Source organism: Pleuronectes platessa, chromosome 16 (genome assembly GCF_947347685.1).
Source record: "Pleuronectes platessa chromosome 16, fPlePla1.1, whole genome shotgun sequence".
Taxonomy (NCBI): Eukaryota; Metazoa; Chordata; class Actinopteri; order Pleuronectiformes; family Pleuronectidae; genus Pleuronectes; species Pleuronectes platessa.
This window is the reverse complement of record NC_070641.1, coordinates 20241603-20264384: the sequence shown is the minus strand read 5'-3', so window position 1 is coordinate 20264384 and position 22782 is coordinate 20241603. Positions and strand designations below refer to the sequence as shown.

The window sequence follows — 22782 nt, the reverse complement described above, 5'->3', positions numbered from 1 at the left end:
TTTGCGGGGTTTAAAGTATTACGAGGGCTTTTAACGTGCACGATCACAATTATAATTCTGTATTCAGTTTCAGTTAATGTAAAGCGAGGCTGACAACAGACTCACAACAGCACAGCATCATAAACACCCGAGAGGCCGCGTTGATGTTACAGAAAATAAAGAGTTCAGGCCGAGGGCTCACAGATGCCGAGACTCACGGGTCCAGGCAGGATTTTACAGCTCTGTAAAGTTACCCCTACAGTCGTAACTCCCCGGCTAAATGTGTCCACATTTGCATGTTAAACATTTTTAATTCCTTGAGTGCCATATGGTTCACGGTGTAAGGTATTCTGATGTGAGTGCATTTGCATATGTTTGAGCAGCAAATGGAGAATGTCGCTGGGTGAAGTCGAGGCAAAGGTCAAAGGAGCGAAAGGAGAACCCTGGGCTCTTTGTAATGGGAGTGATGGGGTTCATCTGGAATGGGCTCTGACTGGAAATGAAAGAAGAGGTAGCTTTGTCTTTTTTCTGGACACGCAAGGTCAGTTTGATCACAGATATGAAGGAATTGGTTTTAAAATTCAACTTCACCCCTGAGTTTGGGAAGAAGCCCCTCAAGCATGACATCTCCATTAGCACAGACAGACAGACAGACAGACAGACAGACAGACAGACAGACAGACAGTTAGACAGATTCTGCAACAGACATTGGAGGCAGAGGGCTTCTCCAGTTTCCTGATGGCCTGATGGCGTCTGAGGAGCATGGTAGACCCAGGCCATCCGAGCGGCTGGCACAGGCAGCAGTCTCAGCCAATGGATGTTTGCGTGTGTGTGTGTGTGTTTGTTTGTTTGTTTGTTTGTGTATGTGTGTGTGTGCTACATAGTATTACACAGCTAAACAGGATGATAGGATGGTGGTCTCTGAATGGTGATCTGAATGGCTCCAGATTCCCACTCACTGTTACTGGTGGTGATGTAGACACGTTCAACCCATACATGTAGATACTTTTTACATTCAGTGATAAATGTGATGTAAAAACCAGCATTAATGTATTTAATCAAAGACAGACACGTGCAGAATCTCTTTAATGTCATTTATATGCTTTCTTTACATTCACTTACTCCCCCGTGGTTTTGGTTCTGGTGCCTGCAGCAGATTGTGTGAGTGACACCTGTCAGCGTTACCTGTGACGAGAGCTAACGCAGCCATCGAGCCTCGATCAGGTGAACGCTGCGCTGTCGCTCCTCTGCTAATACCACACAACAGAGTTATCAATGAACGTATTACACACACACACTCCTGGGGCCGGGTACACACAAGCATGGGCTTTCATTCCTAGCCCACCTACCTGTAGTGTTACTTCACTGAGGTCTTTGTATGTGTGTACATGTCCTGTATGTGCTGGACTATGCTGTTTTTACATTCACCGGATTACTTATGACTTTATGAGACAATGAGCTGAAAGACAGAACAGCATGAGAGTCATGGATTGTGAAATATATCCTCACATTTGTTTGTGCGTGTGTGTGTGTGTATGTGTGTGTGTGTGTGTGTGTGTGACAGGGCAGACTGTTCTCTCTCATTCTTTTCAGCTGAGAACTGAGACTGATTGGATCCCACCCTGCAGCCATTAACCAATCACAAATGACGTCTTCTCAAATCACATCATCTCACCAACCTTTCGTCCTTTACCTTAACCACTTTTCTTCCCTTCCCATCTCTCCATTCTTTTATGACTCCCCCCCCCCACCCTTCCTCTCCTGTCCCCTTCCCCTCCCTCTCTCTCTCTTTCCATTTTTCTTTTTCGACTCTTACCCTTAATTTCCTCCTCGTCTCTTTTCTGTTGCCCCCAGTTTTCCATCTCATTACCACTTCCTTCTTCTTCCCTCTCCTGGTCCCTTCCTCCTGCCCTCCACCCTTCCATCACTTCCACCAATCAGACACTTTGCCCTTGGCCCTCCTTCCCCACCCCTTTCTCTCTCTTCCCCACGGTGTGATGGTGTGACTTCTTCCTTTTCTTTTTACCATCTTCACCTCCTCTTCTCCATCCATCCAACGCTTTCACTGCTCCACCCTTTCAAATCTGCCCTTGGTTAGCTTTGAGATAACACTCTCTCCTTTCCTCTCTGACACACACCCCGCCACCACCACCACCACCACCAGTCCCATTATAGAGACCAGTACTAAAAATAGCTCCTGCTGTTCCCAATGTGGAAGCCCATTCATCTCAGCGGAGCTGTCACACACACAGACACACACACATACATGCAGGAATGCACCAAACCATTATAACACACAAATGTATATATACAAATATTGATCTTTACTAATGATATTTGATGGTGAACAAACACAAATGCTCCCGCAGTGCTTCCTTACCCTGTTTTTAACTGGTGTTGTGCATCCACAACACCAGTTTGATGATATTTCACCATGTACTGGTGCATGGCAGGGTAGTTCTTCCTGATGTTCCTCTCGGTGGAGCCGTTGGGAACCGTCCCGAAGCGGAACGGAGGCGAGTAGGCATACGGGTTCTGGAACTGTGGCAGAGGAGAGGAGAACAATGGAGAGGAAATGAGGAGAGGAAACAAAAAAACACCCAGAGGGAACAGAAGAGGTTAAATATAAACACAGAGATCTGCACGGAGACAACTCGATTTTGTGTGTCTGCGTGTGTGTGTGTGTGTGTGTGTGTGTGTGTGTGTGTTGTGTGTGAGTGTGTGTGAGTACCACACAGATTCCCTGCTGATACGATGGGAGTGAGACAGAAGCCATGGATTCCCCTGTGAATGTCTAAACTACTGATTAGCTTCATTGTGGTTAAGTCTTCCCCATTTAAGAACTAATATAATTAAATGTATAAAATTTGCATAAGACACATTTGAGGATCCTATTTAAGTGAATTGGAATCACTGCCTCGCGGTGGTGCGCCTCGCCCAGCCGCTCACATCGAAGGAAGGATGATCACAATCTCTCCCCCCCCCCGCTGCAGAATAATGACGAGAAAATGTGCTGCTGCAGGACATTAAGATGTCAATGTGAAGTCGACCTTTGACCTTTTGAAAATAAAAATGTCAGAACTGTATAATTCTGCCATTTATCTTAAAATGTGTCATGATTAGAGCATTAATTGTTGTTTAAAGTCAAAACAATGTGTTTCGTAAGTGACAAAATCAAAGTAGTTCATCGTTGAGTCTGTGTGAAATTTTGAAAATCGGAAATAATCCCTGAATGGGACAGACAGACGTACAACTCAACAACTTTGTGTGTTTTCACCTCACAACTCAAACCACACGGCTGTAAATAGATGTTAATTTATCCCTTCAATCTAACTAGTTGTGAAATGGAATGGCCACAAGCTTGAATTTAAAATCCAAAATTACGTGCTGTATATTGTGCACATCATGGTTTCTATAATCACACATTTGAAAGGCAATAAATCAAGTTGGGAAAAGTTTTTTTTCCCAGTTTGCATAGTTGCCTCATGGAGTTCTAGAGTTCTCAAGTCAGAACGAGTGCGTCTCAGTGCAGCACATCACCATCTGCCTTTGAGTGGGTGTCACATCAAGAAGCCACTATGCTCTTAGATCCTGTCCCACAAATGCAGGTCATTCTTTTGGAGTTTCTAATATTTGATCACACATCAAAGACGGACATGTTTTTTTTTTAAATCATTTAAAAGTTACAAAAGCCTGCACTGTTATTATTTACCAATGAACAAATCGAGTTTTTACAGAGGTAACCTTTTACTACAAACTAATCTCATGGCTTATTGACTTTCTTTTCATTTTAATATCGTTATATTATCAATTGACTGACTCTTAACTCCCCTCTCCTTTTGTGTTCCACATTTTATATTCATCATCATATTCAATGCACACTATCAAACACGACCACTGCAGTTCAGCTCTTCCTCATTTCTCCTCCATCTCCTCCCTTCATTTCTCTCCGTCCACTTCCTCCCTCCTCTGCATCTCTCTCAGGTATAATCTAGTCAGTGAACAGGTCAAGGGTTCTGTAGTGGTGTGCTTGTCGCTGCGCTAACAACCTACCCTCGAGCGCTATGATAACAATCTGCCCCCAGTGCCGGTAACAGATGAACCCTATCAATTAGAGGCGTGCATTATGAGCTCCACTCCAACCACATGGTGTGTGTGTGTGTGTGCTTGTGTGTGCGTGTGTGTGTGCTACAAGGTATTGTATAGGCAGAGAATGACGGATATGATTTGCATTTTAAGCCTCAGTTTTATATTTTAAACATCCATCAAAGACATCTGTGTTTGATTACGTCGCTCATTTATCTGTTTAATATTTGTGTTAATGTTTACAGACATGCCGCCTGCACACACGTGTGTCTCCATTGTGTAACCAGGTCAGGGTGAGGGCACGTTGATGAGTCTAACTCCGCCGTGCGGGTGCATGTGGAAGCGGTGATGTCATCCAGTGTGTGTCAGCATCAGGAGCGATGGCCCTCAGGAGACACTCTCTCCTCACGCACTCATTCCTATTGTCTCGCTCTCCTCCCTCATCTTCCCTTCCCCTTTGCAGCTAATTGAAGGTGGAGCTGCGAGGTCAGAACAGGGCACGTGTGAACGGGGGGGGGAGGGGCCGTCGCTGGATTTGAATCTCCAGGATGAGCAGGGAAACTGGGAGACTGGGCGAGCGCCCTTCTCCTGCTGGGTAATTAACGGTGAAGGGCTTTGGAGGAGCTGCACCAGCTGGTGAAGATGAGAGCTGGATGCAGAGCTGATGAGGTAACGAGGGAGCGGAGGTCAAAGAGGGTTTGTGTCTTTCGACGGGTGGAGATACTCGCTGTCTTCAGGACCAGGGTTTGGAAGAAGCTACATTTACCAGTTAGGTAATTAAGATAGCTTATATAACATTAATTGTATTTTGCTAATAATCTGCAACAGAGGAGGTTTCAAATAAAATAAACGGACACATTGACGTCAATTTCTCAATCTGAGGAATCTGTTACAAACCAATGAGTCTCTTTCCCTGAACATTCCCTCCGCCTCATCGACCCTCCTCTCTTCTCCGTTCTCGGTTTGTTTTATAATCTCTTTATTATGCAAGTTCTGCCATTACATAAGCAAAGGACTCCCTTTTGTGTGTGTGTGTGTGTGTGTGTGTGTGTGTCCTGCCAAACCATCACATGCCACTCTAGTGTTCTTCACATCTCTTGTATCTCTCTTAAAGTCGGGACTCAAAAGGAGCTTATGTGTGATTCTTTCATCGATGTGACGTGGTAGCAGGCGGTGTTTTGTAATCAGTGACGTCCGTTTGTCTGTCAGGACGATACCTCGGGCAGTTTGAATCCAATTTGCATTCAACATGGACAGTTGATGGGGGGGTCGGGACCCGAGCTATTGACTGTTCAAATCTATCAAGGGTCAAAGTCAATAGATCAAAGTTGCAGCAGTAAAATTCATTGAACCGGACTTTGACTGAACTTACAGCCTGAGGGGACTGAGATACAAGTTTCTATAGGAAATGAACAGGGTTGGTTAACATTTTATCATACCATTGAGTATCATTGAAATCCCATCCACAAAGCAGCAACACCTGGGTTCTGACCTGTTGAACAGACTTTCAGGATAAAGAACACAAGCAGCAGTTCTCAGGTTCGAGAGAAAACACTTCTGCTCGTTAAATCATGTTTAAAAACAACCGAACCCTTATTTCACCATTTCATTCAATGTGCACTCAGAGTTCTGTCGTCTCTTCTTCATCAGATGTGAATGAAACGTGCTCATTCAGCAGAAAGACTTCACTGAGTTGAACCACGGTCGCTCAAAGGCACCTTCAGCAAAGATGTGTTAGATAAGGTCCACTTGCACCAATCACAGTTTGACTTCCTGGTCAATACTTGTCTCCAGAGCGTGTCCACTGGGATTTGAGGGACATTAATGGTATTTTTTATTGATTTATTTGAGATATTTTTCTAAAGTTTTTTGACCGACCTTCCTCATTTGTAATAGTGTTTTCTATAAATTTTCGGCAAAATCTTTGGTCCAATGACTTCGACCTTGACATTAAATGGATTTGAAATGAAAAAAAAAGAATCAATAGAGCAGGTTCTGACCCTAACCCCAATCAAATCGCCAAATTTAATCCACATTGTATTAAAACTGCATGAGACAGTCAGTGGTCGGGAAGTTCACAATACATCTGCTCACCACCACATGGTCGGGGCGTAAAAATATCGAGCTGGACACGAGTCCTCTTTATTTTGTATCTTGTCTATTCTCTCAATCTGAAGACAGTTTAAGAGCAGATCTTTAAAAGTAATCCTGGTATTGGTCCTAATGTGTCAACAGAGCATCCCTCAGCGTGTTTGCATGTGTTCAGACAGGTGCATCTGCTTTCAAGGGCAACCGCATCCTACTGAGCTCGTGATTGATTCCATGCAGCCGGCGGTGCATCGGTCACACTGCGGACAGAAGATGCATTTACTGCTTAGAGCTGACTTCGGAGACAGGCGTTATAGAGAGATATAGTGGGAATTACAGACACCGTACTGGAGAGTGATGGTTAAAGTCATAAAACAAGGTGATACTGGTGATGAATGAGAAGTTAGCTGGTATATAAAGAGCTCATAGGAGGTTATGATTAGGCTAGTTATTACTATAATATACTTTTATATCCGTAAATGTGCAGATCTATTAGTAGTTTGGGATTGGGTTAGAATATTTTTTTTCTCACACATCTTCAGGAATAAAACAGCAATCTCTAATGATGAAGGATCTTTAAAACCTCAGATTTATTCTAGACTGATGCAAGTGGGAAATGAAAAGGCCCAATCACTATTATTCTGTCACTGCGACAAACTGCAAATCACGTAAATGGTTTGCCTGAATTTGTATTCTTGACGTACGAAACACATTCTCTGCTTTGATTTGTTGAGAACACAACAAACGGTGTGTCCTCTTCTAACAAAGACGCCAGTTAAAATCCCCCAAGCCTGTAACTTCACTTACTTCCACTTGTGCACGAGTCTGATTGGGAGGCAGCTCGGCACACACCCATTACTCTCTCTTCATAAAAGATTCAAACAAATGATTTTTGTTAGCGTAATTAGTGCAGTTAGTGTATCAATCTTTTTTTTTTACCGGCGACTCTTTTCATTGTGTCTCCACAGGTGGCCCACGAAGCTCTAGAGACATCAACACTTAGAGACATTAAAACTGAGTCCTGTGTTCGCACTGAATAAAATGGCTCTTCTGAAAAATAGCGAAATCCTCTGAACAAAGACTATTTATACTCCACGATCGCCCCCTGGTGGCCGGCTGCAGTATGGGTAAAAAATGCAACCTTCTCCATGTTATTTGACAAAAAAAAACTAAAAAAGTACAAATACATGTGAGATAAGTTTTTCCTCAAGGGTGGTTTTGGTAATTTAAGGTAGTTCTTAGCACACCGATGTCAATGTGTCTGATAAGTTTGGTCCTAACCCCTTGTGGAGGAATGTCGCGAATTCGCCTCAAACCCCTTTTAATGCCGCTGAGGTGACGATTGTGCCTGATGGTGCAAATACTATACATGCCAAGGAAGGTATTGGAAGCACTCTGCCGCCATCTAGTGGTCGGTGTGGAAAATACATACTAGCCCCTTGGGACTGTGCAGCAAAGTTATTTTGAGGTATTAAGCTGTATTTGAAATACTGTGATGATGGAACAGCAATGATTGTACAGAAACATATGTTGTTATTCAATTTCAATCAAAAGCAGCATCAATATACATACAAGAGACTGGAAAATGTGCTAAATTAAGGTTATGTCGCTAATTTGCCGCATACCTTAATTTCATATCTATTGTATATGATATATTGAAATTAACAATCTCCAATTAATTAAGAATCTGTATGACAGCCAAAAACACAAATAATATGTTTTTTATATAATTGGAAATTAATTCAGGCATCCTTCAGCGGTGAAACTAGGGGATGTTCTCTTACCCTCGAAAGTGAAGATCATTCCCTAAACAACTTCTTTGAAAGTACAACCAAGCTACAGTCTCCCGGTGTAAACAGTTTACCTATTTTTGTTCATGTTTTGAATTAATTACACCTCTATCGTTAAAAATAATCTCCAGTGTTGTGTATAATTGCAGGGTCGTCGGTTCAGAGCCGTCCTGACGCACTGGAGCTCATCACCTTCACGATGTTGGCTCAACATTGTGAAGGACCTCAGGCGTCATCCATCAGCTCAACCGCAGGTGAAACCACTCGCTACTGCACGTCCGCGGCACAAGATGGCAGAGTTCGTATCTGGCACGTTAGCTTCCTGTCTGTGTGGGGAGTGGGAGCCAGAGGAGACGCATCATTCATCTTTATATAAAGCCTCTGAGTCACCAGTCTGCTCACTTGGTAGATCTGGTATCGGCTGATAATTGTAGGGTTGCTGGTTCCTCCAACTCCGCCTGTCCACATGGGGAAGTTCTTTTCTCGACAAAGTGTGGGTTTGCATGGGGGGGGGGGGGGGGCTGGAGAAACAACCAATCCAATTAGTGTTTTTCTAAGTGCTACCAAATTCACACAGTGCACACATGCTGTGGACTATACGGAGACATTAGAAAAATGACTGAGCACTTAGGCCACTGCAGTATTTCTCTCAAGTGAGAATCCTGCAGGGCTGAAACTAAAAAAATAGTGCCCTTACATTACGGTGATTAGAAAGCTGCAGAGGGGCGACCACGCTGCTCTGCTCCAGCTCAGTGTGTAAGTGTGCAACTGTTTGGAAACACGTGAAACGACCTGATAGGCCGAGGTTATCGCATCGGGCCAAACTGGATGCGTGAGCGGAATTTCTTGCATTTCACGTCGGCGCAACTGTTATCGGGTTAGAGCGGCCATACCGCTCTTCTGGAGACTCAGGGTCTATTTCCTCCGCTTGCCTCTCAACAAACTACACTGAAATGAATCTTTCACCTAATTTGTATGTGTAAAAAAAAAACGACTATTTGGCATTTTTGTCGTGACTGGTTTTCCGTGTTTCAGCCCCCTAGTGGTCCAAAACCAGATACAGCAGTTCCCAGGAATATTCACTGGCCGAGTCTCCGTGGGGAGTTTTCTTCATCTTCTTGCAGGTCACGTTTGTCACGACGTCCACCCCCGCTCAGCATATCTGTCTGAAATGGCCGTTTACCCTTTTTGTCCGGTTCCTTTCTTCCCTGACCCTCCCTGTCTGTCCACATCGCTGTAGCCTTCTCCCCACCTCAGCCGTCAACGTGGCCCATATCTGTCCGCCTGTCGTCTCGTAACATCTTGTGCGTCTTGGCCTCTTGCTATTCCTCGGTCGCCCCCGTGCCAGTTGCTGAACCCCCCGTCCTCCCTCCCTCCCTCCCTCCCTCCCTGTCCTTCTGTATGTTGTCAAAACCCGCTACATCATCCTGAAATGTTGTCTCCTTCGCAGCATCTCCCCAAACATTTGTCCTTCTCTCCTCAGGAACTCTCTCTCTTCCTTTTGTCTGGTTCTTCTTTTCTGTCTCTCTAGATTCTACGTGACCGTTTCCTCTGCCTTCGTCTTCCTCCCATGAACCACACTTTCCTACGCTGCTTTTCTTATATTTTCTCTCTTCTGTTGTGTCGTCATTTACAATCTGTGGCGGAGCAGTGGTGTGGTTTGATATGCTACTCAATTCTATTCCTGGAAAGAGATTAGGACGTTTAATCAAGGCTTCAACTCGCCCTGAGGCACCGGAACATGTTTCCATTTGAGCGTAAAGAGGCTACTTTTGTAAGAAATTCATTTTGCAGGCGCTTAAGACCGAAAACATCTTTTATACACCTGCCTGGATATATACCTGTCAAATATTTCACCTCAAGTGAAGAATTGCCTCCTCATTTGCAGGATACACGCTCACTCTGAATCACTTGAGCATTTAAACCCATTTGGGATTCAAATGCCTGAGGACATTTTATGGTTAATGGATTTTAGTGGATTTCCTACATTTGTCCCACACTGTTCCAGATGTCACCGGTGAAATTGTAATTACAGGCTCTTGAATTACCTAATTAAATAGTAGATATTTACTGTTATCATGCATATGCAGCATACATAATGCATTCCTTCTGCTGGTGCTGCAGATGCATGCTCGCTTTCAGAGAAGCTCGATGCTATAAAGCTATGTTTGTCCTAGGGTCCACTTTGTTACTTTTGAATAAGGCACTAGAAGTCACATTGAAGACTTTTAAACTTTAAAGTTTGAGCCTTTGAGGAGAACAGAGAGGTTGATGGATTAAACCACAGAATCAGCACGGGGTGAGCAGGGCTTTACAAATGAGAAAAAAGCCCGGGAGATGTGGAATGAATTTGTGACAGAGCGACACGGCTGCAAACAAAATCCAAACACAAACCTCACAAGGTTCTGAAAATGCTCTTTGTCTTTGGTCCTGCGTATTCCCGGTGAAACCCCCCCCCCCCTTCCTTTCATTACCTTATTGTCGGAGAGCCCGGTGACTTGGTCGACGAACTCCTCCTGGATCATGAAGGCGGCCAGGTTGGCAGTGTAGGAGGCCAGGAAGATGACAGCGAAGAAGGCCCACACAGACACAATGAACTTGCTGGTGGTACCCTTCGGGTTCTGCACCGGCACAGAGTTGTTGAAGACCAGACCCCAGAGCAGCCACACGGCCTTGCCCATGGTGAAAGAAGGACCATGGGGGTCTGAGCGTTGAGGCAGAGGAGAGGATCACAGAGGGTTGAGGAGACAAAGGTGAGACAAGGACACAAACAACTGGAAGTGAAGATTTTGTAATATCTTGAATGCTCCCCTGTTGTGTGTGTTGGGAATCCTCATGCTCACCTTTGCCCTGCGCCAGGTTTCTGTTGAAGCCCAGAGGACTGATGTACTCAAACATAAAGACAGCCATTGCAGTGACCAGTAGGAGCATCACAAACATCATCACCCACACTGATGCACTGAATGGCTCTGGAAGGGGGAGAGAAAAGACGACAGAGATTTAGTATGAACACGTGTTGGGCCACATTTATAGAGCTTATTACTTTTTCCTGATTCATGCTCCCTCGCACCAAACTCTGATTCCATGAATTTGAATGAGTAAATCAATCATGCACACACACACACACACACACACACCCACAATGAGGAAAGAACTGCAGAGATAACAAGCTGACTCCTGCATGTTCACAGAGCCCTCACACACCCCCCACCACCATCCACCACACACACACAGACACACACACACACAGACACACACACACACACACACACACACACACACACACACACACACACACACACACACACACACACACACACACACACTTGCATATTCCCAGGCACACCTCCTATTTGACAGTGTGAGGAGGTGTACAGTATAGGAAGCCCTGGTGTCAGCACTCCTGTCCTCCCTCTGAGTTCACAAGACTACCGCAGAGATTAAACTCTGCTCTAATGTATGGGAGAGCAGTGCTGGCACAGGGCTGCACACTGTGTGTGTCCAAGTGTGTGTGTGTGTGTGTGTGTACGTATATGTGTGTGTGTGTGCTGGCATGCAGCCATTACGGGGTTTTCCTGCTAAGCCTTCATAATTGCCACTTTCACAGCAGTAACTGCATGCTGCGTACATGTGTGTGCCTGTGTATGCCTTTCTGCCTGTGTGTGTGTCTCCCTGTGTGTGTGTCTCTGTGCCTGTGTGTGTAACTTAGGGCCATGCTGGAACGCTGAGCATCAGGTGAACGTGACTGCGCAGCCATAGCGGGGATATCCATGATCACTCAGGTTAAAACCCTGTGGTTCAGTCCCGCTCAGGTAAGTGAGAGCCACTGTGGCAGGAAGCAGAAGTTGGATTAAATCCCTCCGATAAAAGAGGGAGTATTGACAGCCGTGTAAAAGGAGCTGAATTGTGTTGTCATCTCTGTGTCACGGGGAACACACACACACACACACACACACACACACACATCCAAAACAAATACCGTGCTACACTCACACAAACACAAAAGCAAACAAGACAGATCCTCCTCTCTCTCTCTCTCTCTCTCTCTCTCTCTCTCTCTCTCTCTCTCTCTCTCTCTCACCGAGGAAGGCTGAAGGGGACACTGTTCCATTGCTACGGGAGACCATGACACTGATCCCAGTTTCCACGAACGGGACGGAGAAATCGATGACCTCAGAACGCTCCTCATTGATCGTCAGAGATCCGACGGCCATGACGGCTTTCTTATAGACCACCTTTGGGAGAGAGGGAGGAACAAGGGGAGGTAGAAAGGGAGGGAGAAAGTATGGATGGATGAGGATGGCGAGTGATGAGGTATGAATGAAGAGGGAACGAGAGAGAGAGGAGTGAAGACAGGGAGATGGAGAGAGGGATGGAGGGATGAGAAGAAGGGAAAGATGTGTAAATAAAGGATGAAATGTAGGGGGAGCGGGAGAAGGATCATTTATAAATAAATAAAATGGGGAGACGGGAAAAGAGAGAAAGAGACAATTTAACATCACATTCTTCAATCACTGTGGAATCTTATGGGCTTTTCCACGATGAAAGGGCCGTTACATGCAACACACAATCAATGGCACCGCGCTACATTCATCCCAGTGTTGGTTCAAATCCCTCTCCGGTGTTTAGCTGAAGTCAGAAAGTTTCTACACCTACACACGAGAAGATAAGATAATAACGCAAACTAATCGGTCACGAAATCAAACTAAAAACAAAAAAAAAAACGCGAAAACTTTATGTAACGGAACGTGAAAGTTATTGATTACACATTCTTGAGGTATTTAATCTCAGGGTTGCATCTTAATATAATTAAAATGCACATGGGCGATGAATAAGGTGAGCTCGGTGAATAAAGTTTGTCAAATATAGAAAACTGTAAAGTTTATAGTCTCCAAATGAACTCTGGGACGTTACCTCCACGTGGAGGCTGGTAATTAAAACCATGTAAAGTTGAGTTGTCTGCAGCAGGAGCTGAGATTTGTTTACTTTCCAAGTATAACACTTGGTTAAAAAAAAATAAAAGCTTCCTCGCTGTTTGTTTTTTCCCTGTGAAACTTTTTCAAAGTCAACACTTGAAGCTTCTCTTGGAACAGAAGGAGAAGAAATCCCCGAACATACAAACACCCTGAGTTTCTCTTCAGACTCGGCTTCGACTACTCGCTTCAAATAACACGTCAAGACCGATTGTGATTTCTTTCTCTAAAATAAACTTGTGTTATTGTTAAGATTCATAAAAATTCACCGGCACACACAGGGATTGAAATTAAACAGCACAAATTGAATTAATTAACGTCAGGCTGTGGGTGAGACTTTGGGAATTAAAACGATTGTTCAGTATTTTTTTCCTCTAAATCAGTTTATTTGAAGCCTAGCCAGCCGCAAGGTTTTGTTTTATTGTGAAAAACTACCACCTGACAACTTGACCACTTCAATTCCGCTCATACTTCAACATCAAAGTGGATCGCATTAAAACAAGAGACCCAGGCTATAGGCACGAGTTACTTTTCTAAGAACTTGGATTCTAATCAGAGCTAATTGAAGGAAATGGATCAGTGCAGGACTCTGATATATTTACACATACAACTGGGAACCATCTGATTCAGCCCATAGTCTGACTCTTAGGGTCTGAACACTGGTTTTAAATTGAATTTAATCTCTCTCACACACACAGACACACACTCAGACCCAGGTTTGTCACCTACCTCTCCCACCATCCCATTCCAGACATTGTTTATCTTCTTTCCATGCTTGCCATTGGTTACCAGGTACAGGTCATAGGTGAACTTCACATACACAGCGATTTTCTTTAGAATATCGATGCAGAAGCCTTTGCAGCACTTCTTGATGTATGTCCCACCAGCCTCCGTTGTATTGCTGCAGAAACACAAAGACAGACACTTAATCAAATGATGATTTCACACAGACGACATTACAACACACGACACTGGGACGGATCTAAAGAGCAGACGCACCAGTGACCGTGCAAAATCCATGTTTTCCTTTTTTAGATTTCATTTTATATTTGCACCTTGATGAACCATGTGTGACTTCAGATGTGTCCTCTGGGTCAAAAGCAAACAGAAAACAGGATTCGTCTGTCTCTCCGTCACACTTGTTAAAGTTCATGTGAATGCACCAGTGAGCAAAGATCACCCCGGGACTTTTTCACCTTTAAGTCCCGGTCGTTCTATTCTGAAATGACATCGGGAAGACTTGAAAAAAAAGAAGTTAAAAAAAAAGAAATGCTTCTCTCTCCCCTGTCTCTCTGGAGGAGAAGGGGGGGGGGGTGTATGACGGCACTGCATATGCAAGCCTTGTACCATCTGTGTGTATGAATTTGAGAGCAGGAAAGTTCAGCCACACACACTCACACACACACTCGTACACGTGCACATCGACTTTCAGCCACCTGGGACTCTCATTTAACTTTCAGATTTGTGCTAATTAGCAGAAGATAGCCTCGCCCTTTAGTTTTAACAACCTGGACACAAACTTGATGGAAAGTGAAGAAGAAAAAAGAAAAGAGCCGCCTCCTCACATTGAAGGGTGACTCTGCGGTTACCTTCAGAGCTGAAATCACTTTGAAAGAATTCTGTAAGCGAAAAACATTTGCTGTTTTTTTTTCTGTCGCCCCAAAGTGCTGCGTCCCCCCCCCGCTCGTCCCCATCGATCTGTCAAATGAATGTCCCCCGAGTGGAATTCTTTACCGTCTCCAAATCCAAAAAAAGACTTCTCCTCTCTCTGGTCTGATAGTTTCACACAACCGAGAAAAGTTTCATTTGAAAAGAGACGAGAAAAGTCGTTTTTCAGTGGTTGCAAGTGACTGAATGAAATAGATTAAGATATTTAGCATGTAATTATCTCCTGCAAACATATTATGTATGAACAAAATCTGGTTAAGAGAGGCACTTTGGGTTTTGTTTCCTATTTGAGCTCAAATAAAGACGTCTGAGCTGTGGTAGTACATCCAGGATAAACCGGATTTCCTCCCATTGTGAGAATACAGCAGGAAAATCTCCGGATGAATCCCAGAAAATCGATAATACCAGTGAGCCCAGATCAAACGACCATAGCACAATATGTCATATATATATATTTACTGACAGGATAAATGTCACTGTGATGTAACCACGTGATAAGGTGGTGCACCGAGGGGCGGATCCTGCAGCGAATGGAAGCTTTGATACTTGGGTCAACTGGGTGGCAGGTTCAGCTGTGGCAGGGCCAGTGGCCGAGCGAGCATATAGGTCAGATCTGTAATGGCTGCATTCACGGACACAGTGTCCCCACTCAGAAGGAGCGTGGTGCAGTTCAGGCGCTGAGAGCATGTGATGTTGTGGAGGCTGTTTGCGAAGTTGCCAGGGCCAACTTGATGTAGAAACACTACAGGGCCCGAGGGGTCTCCAGAGAGGCCAGTATGTGCGATTGTGTGTGTTAGTTGTTCTTAGGCCCAGCCTGGATGAGTGAATTTGTGGTTCTGCATGCATGGATAGTCCTCCACTCCACCCTCCACCCCCCCCCACATACACACACACCCCACAACTCTGAATCCAACTCCTCCACCACTCCCTCTCTCTCTCGGCCTCCTCCCTTTTCCCCTCCATCTAACCCTCTTTCTCCAAATGGACACCACGGATGCTTGAGTGGGAATTGCGCTGTGGGAGAGGGAGGAATGCACCCGGATGCACTGGCCTGTGAGTGAGTGGACATGTGGCAGCGGAGAGTGTACATGAGCTTGTGTGTTTGCGCTCCTCCTTGGAGATGCTTTATCCTTCGCCCTACTTCACAGAGATTCTGGATGGAAATCTCTGCTGGCCTCTTCCCTGGGACCTTATTACCGCTTAATCAGCTCTGTGTGTGTGTGTGTGCATGTGTGTGTGTCTGTGCATGACATGTGTGAGTTTAATAGCTACAGACAGTTGCTTTGTTTACAGTACATGGATGTAGAGGATGTAGCGCTGACAGTCTGAATGGGAATCTAACTGTAATCGTGTGTCTGTGTTCCAGTGGAGAAAAGTAATTTGATTATCTTCAAAAATGTTTACAAGGTTTGATCGGCAGCACTCACATGCACGCACACAACCAGTCTCAGCCACTCTCTCATTGTGTGTGTGTGTGTGTTTGTGTGTCTGTGTGTGTGGTCTTCAAGAACACACTGTAGCAGGAGGCGAGGAATTTGGGCATTAGAGAGACATTTGGTGAAAATGAAGGAAGTGAACTGCTGAGTTCAGCAGTCGCCTCCATTTCCAGGGGGAGGAAAGAAGCTGCTGCAGAGATCGCTCTCGCTGCAGCTCTCATCGAGCTCAAGAGACACGTGAGAGGGAGAGTTTGACGCTTTAACGCTAAAAAGATGGAAAAATAAGGTTTTCAATCAACCAATCATCAAATATAATTCAAGTCCTGGTCTTGTATTTCTAACATACAAGATTAGATAGTTAGAAAGTAGATTGCATCATAAGTATACAACAATAAATGTCATATATATGTAGATGTGGAGCTCAGGCTATAGACTTCATTACATAATTCATGCTGAGGGGACAGGATCACATTGTAACACTGGATACTGATACAGAGTATAGTATACTATGTATACAGCATTTATACTATTCTTGAATATATCGATGTGAGTTAATATAATATAGACAAGTACAATTAAGGTTTTTAATTTCTCTGAACTACTAAATCTGGATGCGCCAGTAATAACCTTCTCTGAGAAAGGTATGATTTCCAAATGTAATGGGTTCTTTAACATCTAGAGATTGATTTATTTGTGTTTGCATAACATTTTCTACGTTTTTTTTTGATTTCTCATAAAGAATAATTTAAGCATCTTTATGAAAATAAGCACTTAAGGGGAATGTTATGCATGAGTGAGTGTAATTTGGTGCAAATCGAAAAATAGAAAATTCCCATATGGTTTCACCGGACACTGCTGGGCCCTGACACAGGTCGGTTCTCTACCAAGAGCCATTCTAGTGTGTATTAGATTTTGCATTGAAACATTTGGAGACATGAGACAGTCACACCGGGACGTGGACGGACAGTGAACCTACTCTTTGATATGTTTTCTGCAGGGGACAGAGTTCCTCATGCAGGTACCAGTCAGCCTCTCTACATCCTCCACAATAACAAAAGGCTTCTCCTCCAGCGTGACGATGGACAAGTGGTTGTCGTCGAGCTCGGCGTCACCGAAGGAGTTGAAGCGCGGCCACACCGGGTACTTCAGTGTCAGGCTGCGGTTGTCCAGCTTCCCCATCTGGGGGGGGGGGGAGGGGGGAGAGGGAGAGAAAACACGGTGAATTGATAAATGAGCGACGAGGTGCCTCACACCGAGGCTGTTTAATCACTGACAGCTGAATTTGGATTGTGGGTGTTTATCCAATACTTAATAATGAATAGTTAGCAGGTCGGGGAGTCAGCATCTGCCTGAAGACACTTTCTGTAAGACCCAAGAGCTCGCACAGCAGAGACAGTGTGTTTACACATTTGTTGGCTTCACATCAAATATATAGCAGACAGGAAGTGGTGGGGGGTCCATCAGTCGGGGGGGGGGGGGGGGGGGGGGTCATAACATGTGAAGATATAGAGAAACAGAGAGTTACTTTTCTTTACCTGTGAATCTCCTAACTGCTGTAGTCAGCTGCCCAATGACTCAGAGTAGAGAGGAAGTGGAGATGATTAAAGGACGCACACACAAGTCACATATGCTGCCGCCCTCTTTCGACACACAAACACATACAAACCGGAATATATGTTGTCGCCAGAGCACAATAGACGTGACTGCCATCATGACTGTAGGTACAACATGACAGATTTAAAAAAGCATGGTGTGTAGAGATGCATGACAAAAACACACACACAGAGGAATATACAGTATGGCCGTGGATGCAGAAACACATGAGAAAGAGAGAGAAGGGGGGGGGGGGGCAGTGTGATAGCACGGGTGACGACGTTAATAATTCAGAAAGTTTTCAGAGCGCTGATGTCACAGAGTCCCCTATGGATGCTCTCCGCCCACCCACACCTGTCGTTTCAATGTATGTGTGCAAGCGTGTGTGTGTGTGTGTGTGTCTGTGCCTGTGCTATTTACGCATGTTTTTGTCAGACGGGGGAGTCGGAGGAGGAGAGGAGGAGAGGAGGAGAGGAGGAGAGAGAGAGAGAGAGAGAGACAGCAGCAGGCAGCAAGGCTTTGCACCGCGTTCAATTATTAATGTTACAGGAGCAAGAAAATGGCAAAACCCTCTCTCTCCCTCTTTCCCTCCATTTCAAAAGTTTCTCCTCTCTCTCTCTCTCTCTTTCTCTCTCTCTTTCTCTCTCTCTCTCTCTCTCTCTCTGTCTCTCTCTCTCTCTCTCTCTCTCTCGGCTTGTGCGCAGAAGTGGTTTGTAGTTGAGAGGCACAGTTTTATGGAGGGGTTACACACACAGACGCACAAAGAAACACACATGTTGATGGGCTATTAATAGGGGAAATTCAGGATTTCTAAACTAGGGACTAATTGGGAAAGATTATTATGTGAGTATTAAACAAATTCTGCCTGTGAATATGGATCATTTGTAGGAAAGGGACAGATTGGGCTGCAGGAAGTCTTCTGGACCAATCAGGTAAGAGCCGGCTTAAACAATTTATATTGTTTTACATTGAGTCTTGACCCAGATATCCACCGTCTACACAGAATCTTTGGAAATTAAATTTAAAAGACATAAACAGTAATGGAGCCGTGCTGATCTGTAAGCCCTTTGACCCTGGAGACCGTGGCTGTAACCTGGACACACACACACACACACACACACACACACACGCACAAACAGCAGTATAGGTGCACACAATATTTTGTTGCCTAGCCTGCGTGCCAGTCATTTACAGGCGATCAGCGAGGAAGTGAAATTAGCATTTTAATTGTTTCGCTTTGAATGTTTTTCCATCATCTAACAGGATTAGCTACTTTTCCCCGCTCTAAGACGGCAGCACGGTCAACAGCTACGCTTTCCACTACATCTGTGTGTGTGTGTGTGTCTGTGTGTGTCTGTGAGTGTGTCTGTGTGTGTGTGCAGGGCCAGGACTGTGCGCTGAGGTGGCATGTGTGTGTTTCCCTGTGTGTCACCTTCCACTCTCCAGGAAACGGCCACATTTGTCTATCTGTCTAACCCCAGCTGTTTTGCATTTCACAAGTGAGTGAATGCGGCGCACACACACACACACACACACACACACACTTATGCGGGTGTGGGTGCGTGAGTGTATGTGTCTTTTCAAAGGGCTAGGGAGGGAAGGTAGGGAAATGGGATTGTTAATGTAGAAGTGAGGGGGAATTGGTGCATAATAAGTAAGATAAGACTTGTGTGACAGAAATAATGGGAATCGGAAAAAAACCCTAAAGAGTCCGAGAGGAGACGCACGGAGAGAAGTGTGGGTTCAAAGCACTCGGATCTGTTCTGGAGCCATTTTCTGTTCTTTCTCAGACGCTAATGCAGCAGTTCCCTCCCGTGTGTGGTCTGCTGATATGCACTGGTGTAAAAACCCATCACATTTACTTCATTTCTTACACAGGAACAGCAATTTGTCTTTATATTTGACCGACTGCTGATCCTGACATTATCTAAATTGTTCAGTTTGACGACCAATTCCACCTTTAACCCGGAAACACACAACTCCAGTCCGACCCGTTCAATCATTAATATCAGCCTGTGGGAAGTGGCTCTGGTTTGGTTGGATGAGTCGATAAAAAAAAGAGAGGAGAAAAAAGACGTGGTGGAGGAGGAGGAGGAGGAGGAGGAGGAGGAGAAGAAGCTGACTTCAGCAGCTCCTCTGATTCCCTGTCCTCCTGCTCTTCCTCTCTCCATCTCCCCCCTTCTCTCTAATTAAAGAGAGAGGGGTTATAAATTAATGTCCAGAGAGAAGAGAGGATTCTCTCTATCGATCTGCCGATAAGGCAACGGAAGGCTGGATGTCCCTGCATGATATTACACACACACAATCCATAGAAAGCAGTGTGTGTGTGTGTGTGTGTGTGTGTGTGTGTGTGTGTGTGTGTGTGTGTAACATGACGGCGAGGCCAGTTGGATGTAATGATGAAAGGCCCGTTGGGATTACTACATCGTAAAATCCCACGGCGGCAAACCTATCGCATCATCACCCTGTGACGGATTTAGAGGCGCTTGGTGGTGAGATGAGTCTTTGCCCCGGAAGAGTCGGGTTTCACTTCCGAACTTCTCTTTCTTTTCTCATCTCAGATCTCTCCATTCTGCCCCCTGACCTTTGCTTTAACTATCGGACGCCTTCTTCTCTCCCACTCGCTCACGCACTCTGACACGAGAGTCGAACAAACCAAGCTGAAATAAACGCCGGCTGAGGAAGTGAGAGAGAGAGAGAGAGAGAGAGAGAGAGAGAGAGAGAGAGAGAGAGAGAGAGAGAGAGAGAGAGCGATGGAGGAATAAAGAAAGGTCAGGGCTCTTCCACTGAGCACCTTCTCTCTGCCAGTCTCCCTGGGAGAGTTATCGCCGCGGCCCGTTGCATTATGGGAGAACGAGTTCCTAATAGCGCAGAGAAACCCATTCAGTCATAAAACAGTATCTGTCACTCCTGTCAGACAAAATTATGTCGGTAAAATGGATTCTGCTCTCCCTCTCTCTTACGCTCTCTCTGTTTATATGTGTGAATGTGTGTCCCTGCGTGCGCGGCTCTGTGTGTGTGTGTGTGTGTGTGTGTGTGAGGAAAACAAGGGCAGAGAGAAAGGAGATGACAGAGTCGGAAGAGTGAGAGAAAGCTGCGTGCATGGATTTAGACATCTTCCCCTGAAATGAAGTGCCTTTATTAAGAGTGAGAGAAGTAGTGACGCCTGGATAGAAACTGTACGTCTGTGTGTGTGTGTGCGGTTGTGTGTGTACACGCATGTGGGCTCCTGTGTGCGTCTGCTCTCCATATTGTGATTCTCCAAGCACAGATCCCATGCTGTCTGTAATAATTATTTTGTGAACTGGCTGATAACACCGCAGCAGTTCCTGGAGCAATTTACACACTCCATCTACTCAGCAGGAATAAAACATAACATCCTGGTTCTGATCTGTAAATACACTTTCCCTCATTCGGTCGGCGATGACAAAGTGTGACTGCGAACACAGTGAGGAGATTCATCATCGTTTCTGCCATGTCACTGATAACTGAGACGTCTGCTCCAGCAAAGTTTCTCCTGCTGTGGGTTTTTAAAGGACCAGGCATTTTTTCTGAATGAGTTTAAATTGTCGAAGTCTGGAAGTCAATGAATGAACATCATGAATTCCTCTGATGTTGGATAGATTTTTATCAATTTTAGCTTCATCATGTCACACGTCGAAATGCCAGGATTCCAAGCAAACCTCTGATATGAGATTAAAGCAAAGATAAAAGGATTTCAAACATGTTTTATACGTGATGGAGCTGTGATATATTAAAATCAAGTCATAACTATTTTACAAGCATGTGAATACTGGTATAACTTGTAATTATATGATAATAAGCATACATTTGCCACACTTCTGATAAAGTGTGAATGGACTAAATAAGGGAGGTACAAAGTCTTCAATGAAAGAGCAAATGTCTTTATAGTGTTTTCATATTTCTGTGTTTAATGCTCATCACTCATTAGTTTTTATTCATTAAAATATTCATTCCAGTGAAGCTTTTAAAGAGTGAAGGTATTTGTGTGTGTTGTGTGTGTGTATATGTATGTGTGTGTGTGTGTGTATGTTCATTAGGAAAAGTAGGGGTAAACACACAAACATTAAGTTAAAAGCAATCTCAATTTGTGTGTGCGTGTGTCCATGCATGTGTGTGTGTGTGTGTGTGCCTTTTATCGTCAAAGTAAAAACTGAATTCTTTAATCTCTTTGATACTGGATGAAAGTTGAATTAATTTATTGCTTTAAAGTTTAGCATGCACCATCTTTTTTCCTGCACAGACTGTCTGGTGATGACTTGTACGCCAGCCCCGGCCCGGCAGCCTCCTCCTCACTTGGTATTCTCTCTCGCTGCTGTATCTGCTCAGTTGTTTCCGAGTATTTCATCTCTTTCAGATAATAAGCCAAATTCTGCACAAATCCCCCATAATGCCACACTGGATCCAGCCTCCTGATCCAAATACACCTTGCATGACATGCTGCAATCTGCTCTCGTTTCCAATAGAAGAACCGTAATAGACTGGCGGTTACGTAATCTTGAAAAAAAAACAGGTGTAGAGAGGTGGTGCTTTTCCAAAACTTAAAAAAAAACAAACTGCATGTCTGTGCTGCGGAGAGAACAGCAGGTGGAGATGCTTTGAAAAGCGCTAAACACCTGTAGTGGGTGGGTGAGAAAGAGGAACACACACACACACACACACACACACACACGCGGTGATAGCTCATCTCCACCTCTCTCTTCCTCCGTGTCCCTCTCTCTCCCTGTCTTCCTTTTCTCGCGCTCATTTGCTCCCACTATCTCAGCCCATCTGTCTCCATCGCTCGCTCGCCCGCCTCGGTATCGCTCCATATTGCTCTCTCCTCTCTCGGCGTCTCTTCTGTCTCCCCTGTGCCCCCGGGGGGACACATTTTATATTTTTAGTACATATCCATATTTTAGTGCAGTTACTGAATTTTTATCTCTTGATCGTCATGGAAGTCTCTCTCTCTCTCTCTCTCTCTCTCTTTCTTTCTCTGTGTGAGTGTGTGCGCGCCGCTGATTTCTGGTGCATGGGTGGGACGGCTGCACCAGACTGACAGAGGAGAGAGAGAGAGAGAGAGAGAGAGAGAGAGAGAGAGAGAGAGAGAGAAGCTCCCAATTATATTTCCACTTTGGGTCTCTGTGTCTCTCTTGCCTTCAGTGTCTT

At 44.8% G+C, this 22782-nt stretch overlaps 1 protein-coding gene across 1 annotated transcript in view; it reads right to left on the bottom strand.

Moving 5' to 3' along the window:
• grin2aa (glutamate receptor, ionotropic, N-methyl D-aspartate 2A, a) overlaps positions 1–22782 on the bottom strand; it is a 106623-nt gene that overhangs the window by 12820 nt on the left and 71021 nt on the right. Inside the window, exons 6-11 of the mRNA XM_053444344.1 lie at positions 16997–17199; positions 13646–13817; positions 12025–12178; positions 10787–10912; positions 10418–10647; positions 2360–2520 (exon numbers count right to left, since the gene is read on the bottom strand). Of these exons, the coding sequence (XP_053300319.1) occupies positions 2360–2520; positions 10418–10647; positions 10787–10912; positions 12025–12178; positions 13646–13817; positions 16997–17199 (1046 nt within the window). The remainder of the gene's footprint in view (positions 1–2359; positions 2521–10417; positions 10648–10786; positions 10913–12024; positions 12179–13645; positions 13818–16996; positions 17200–22782) is intronic.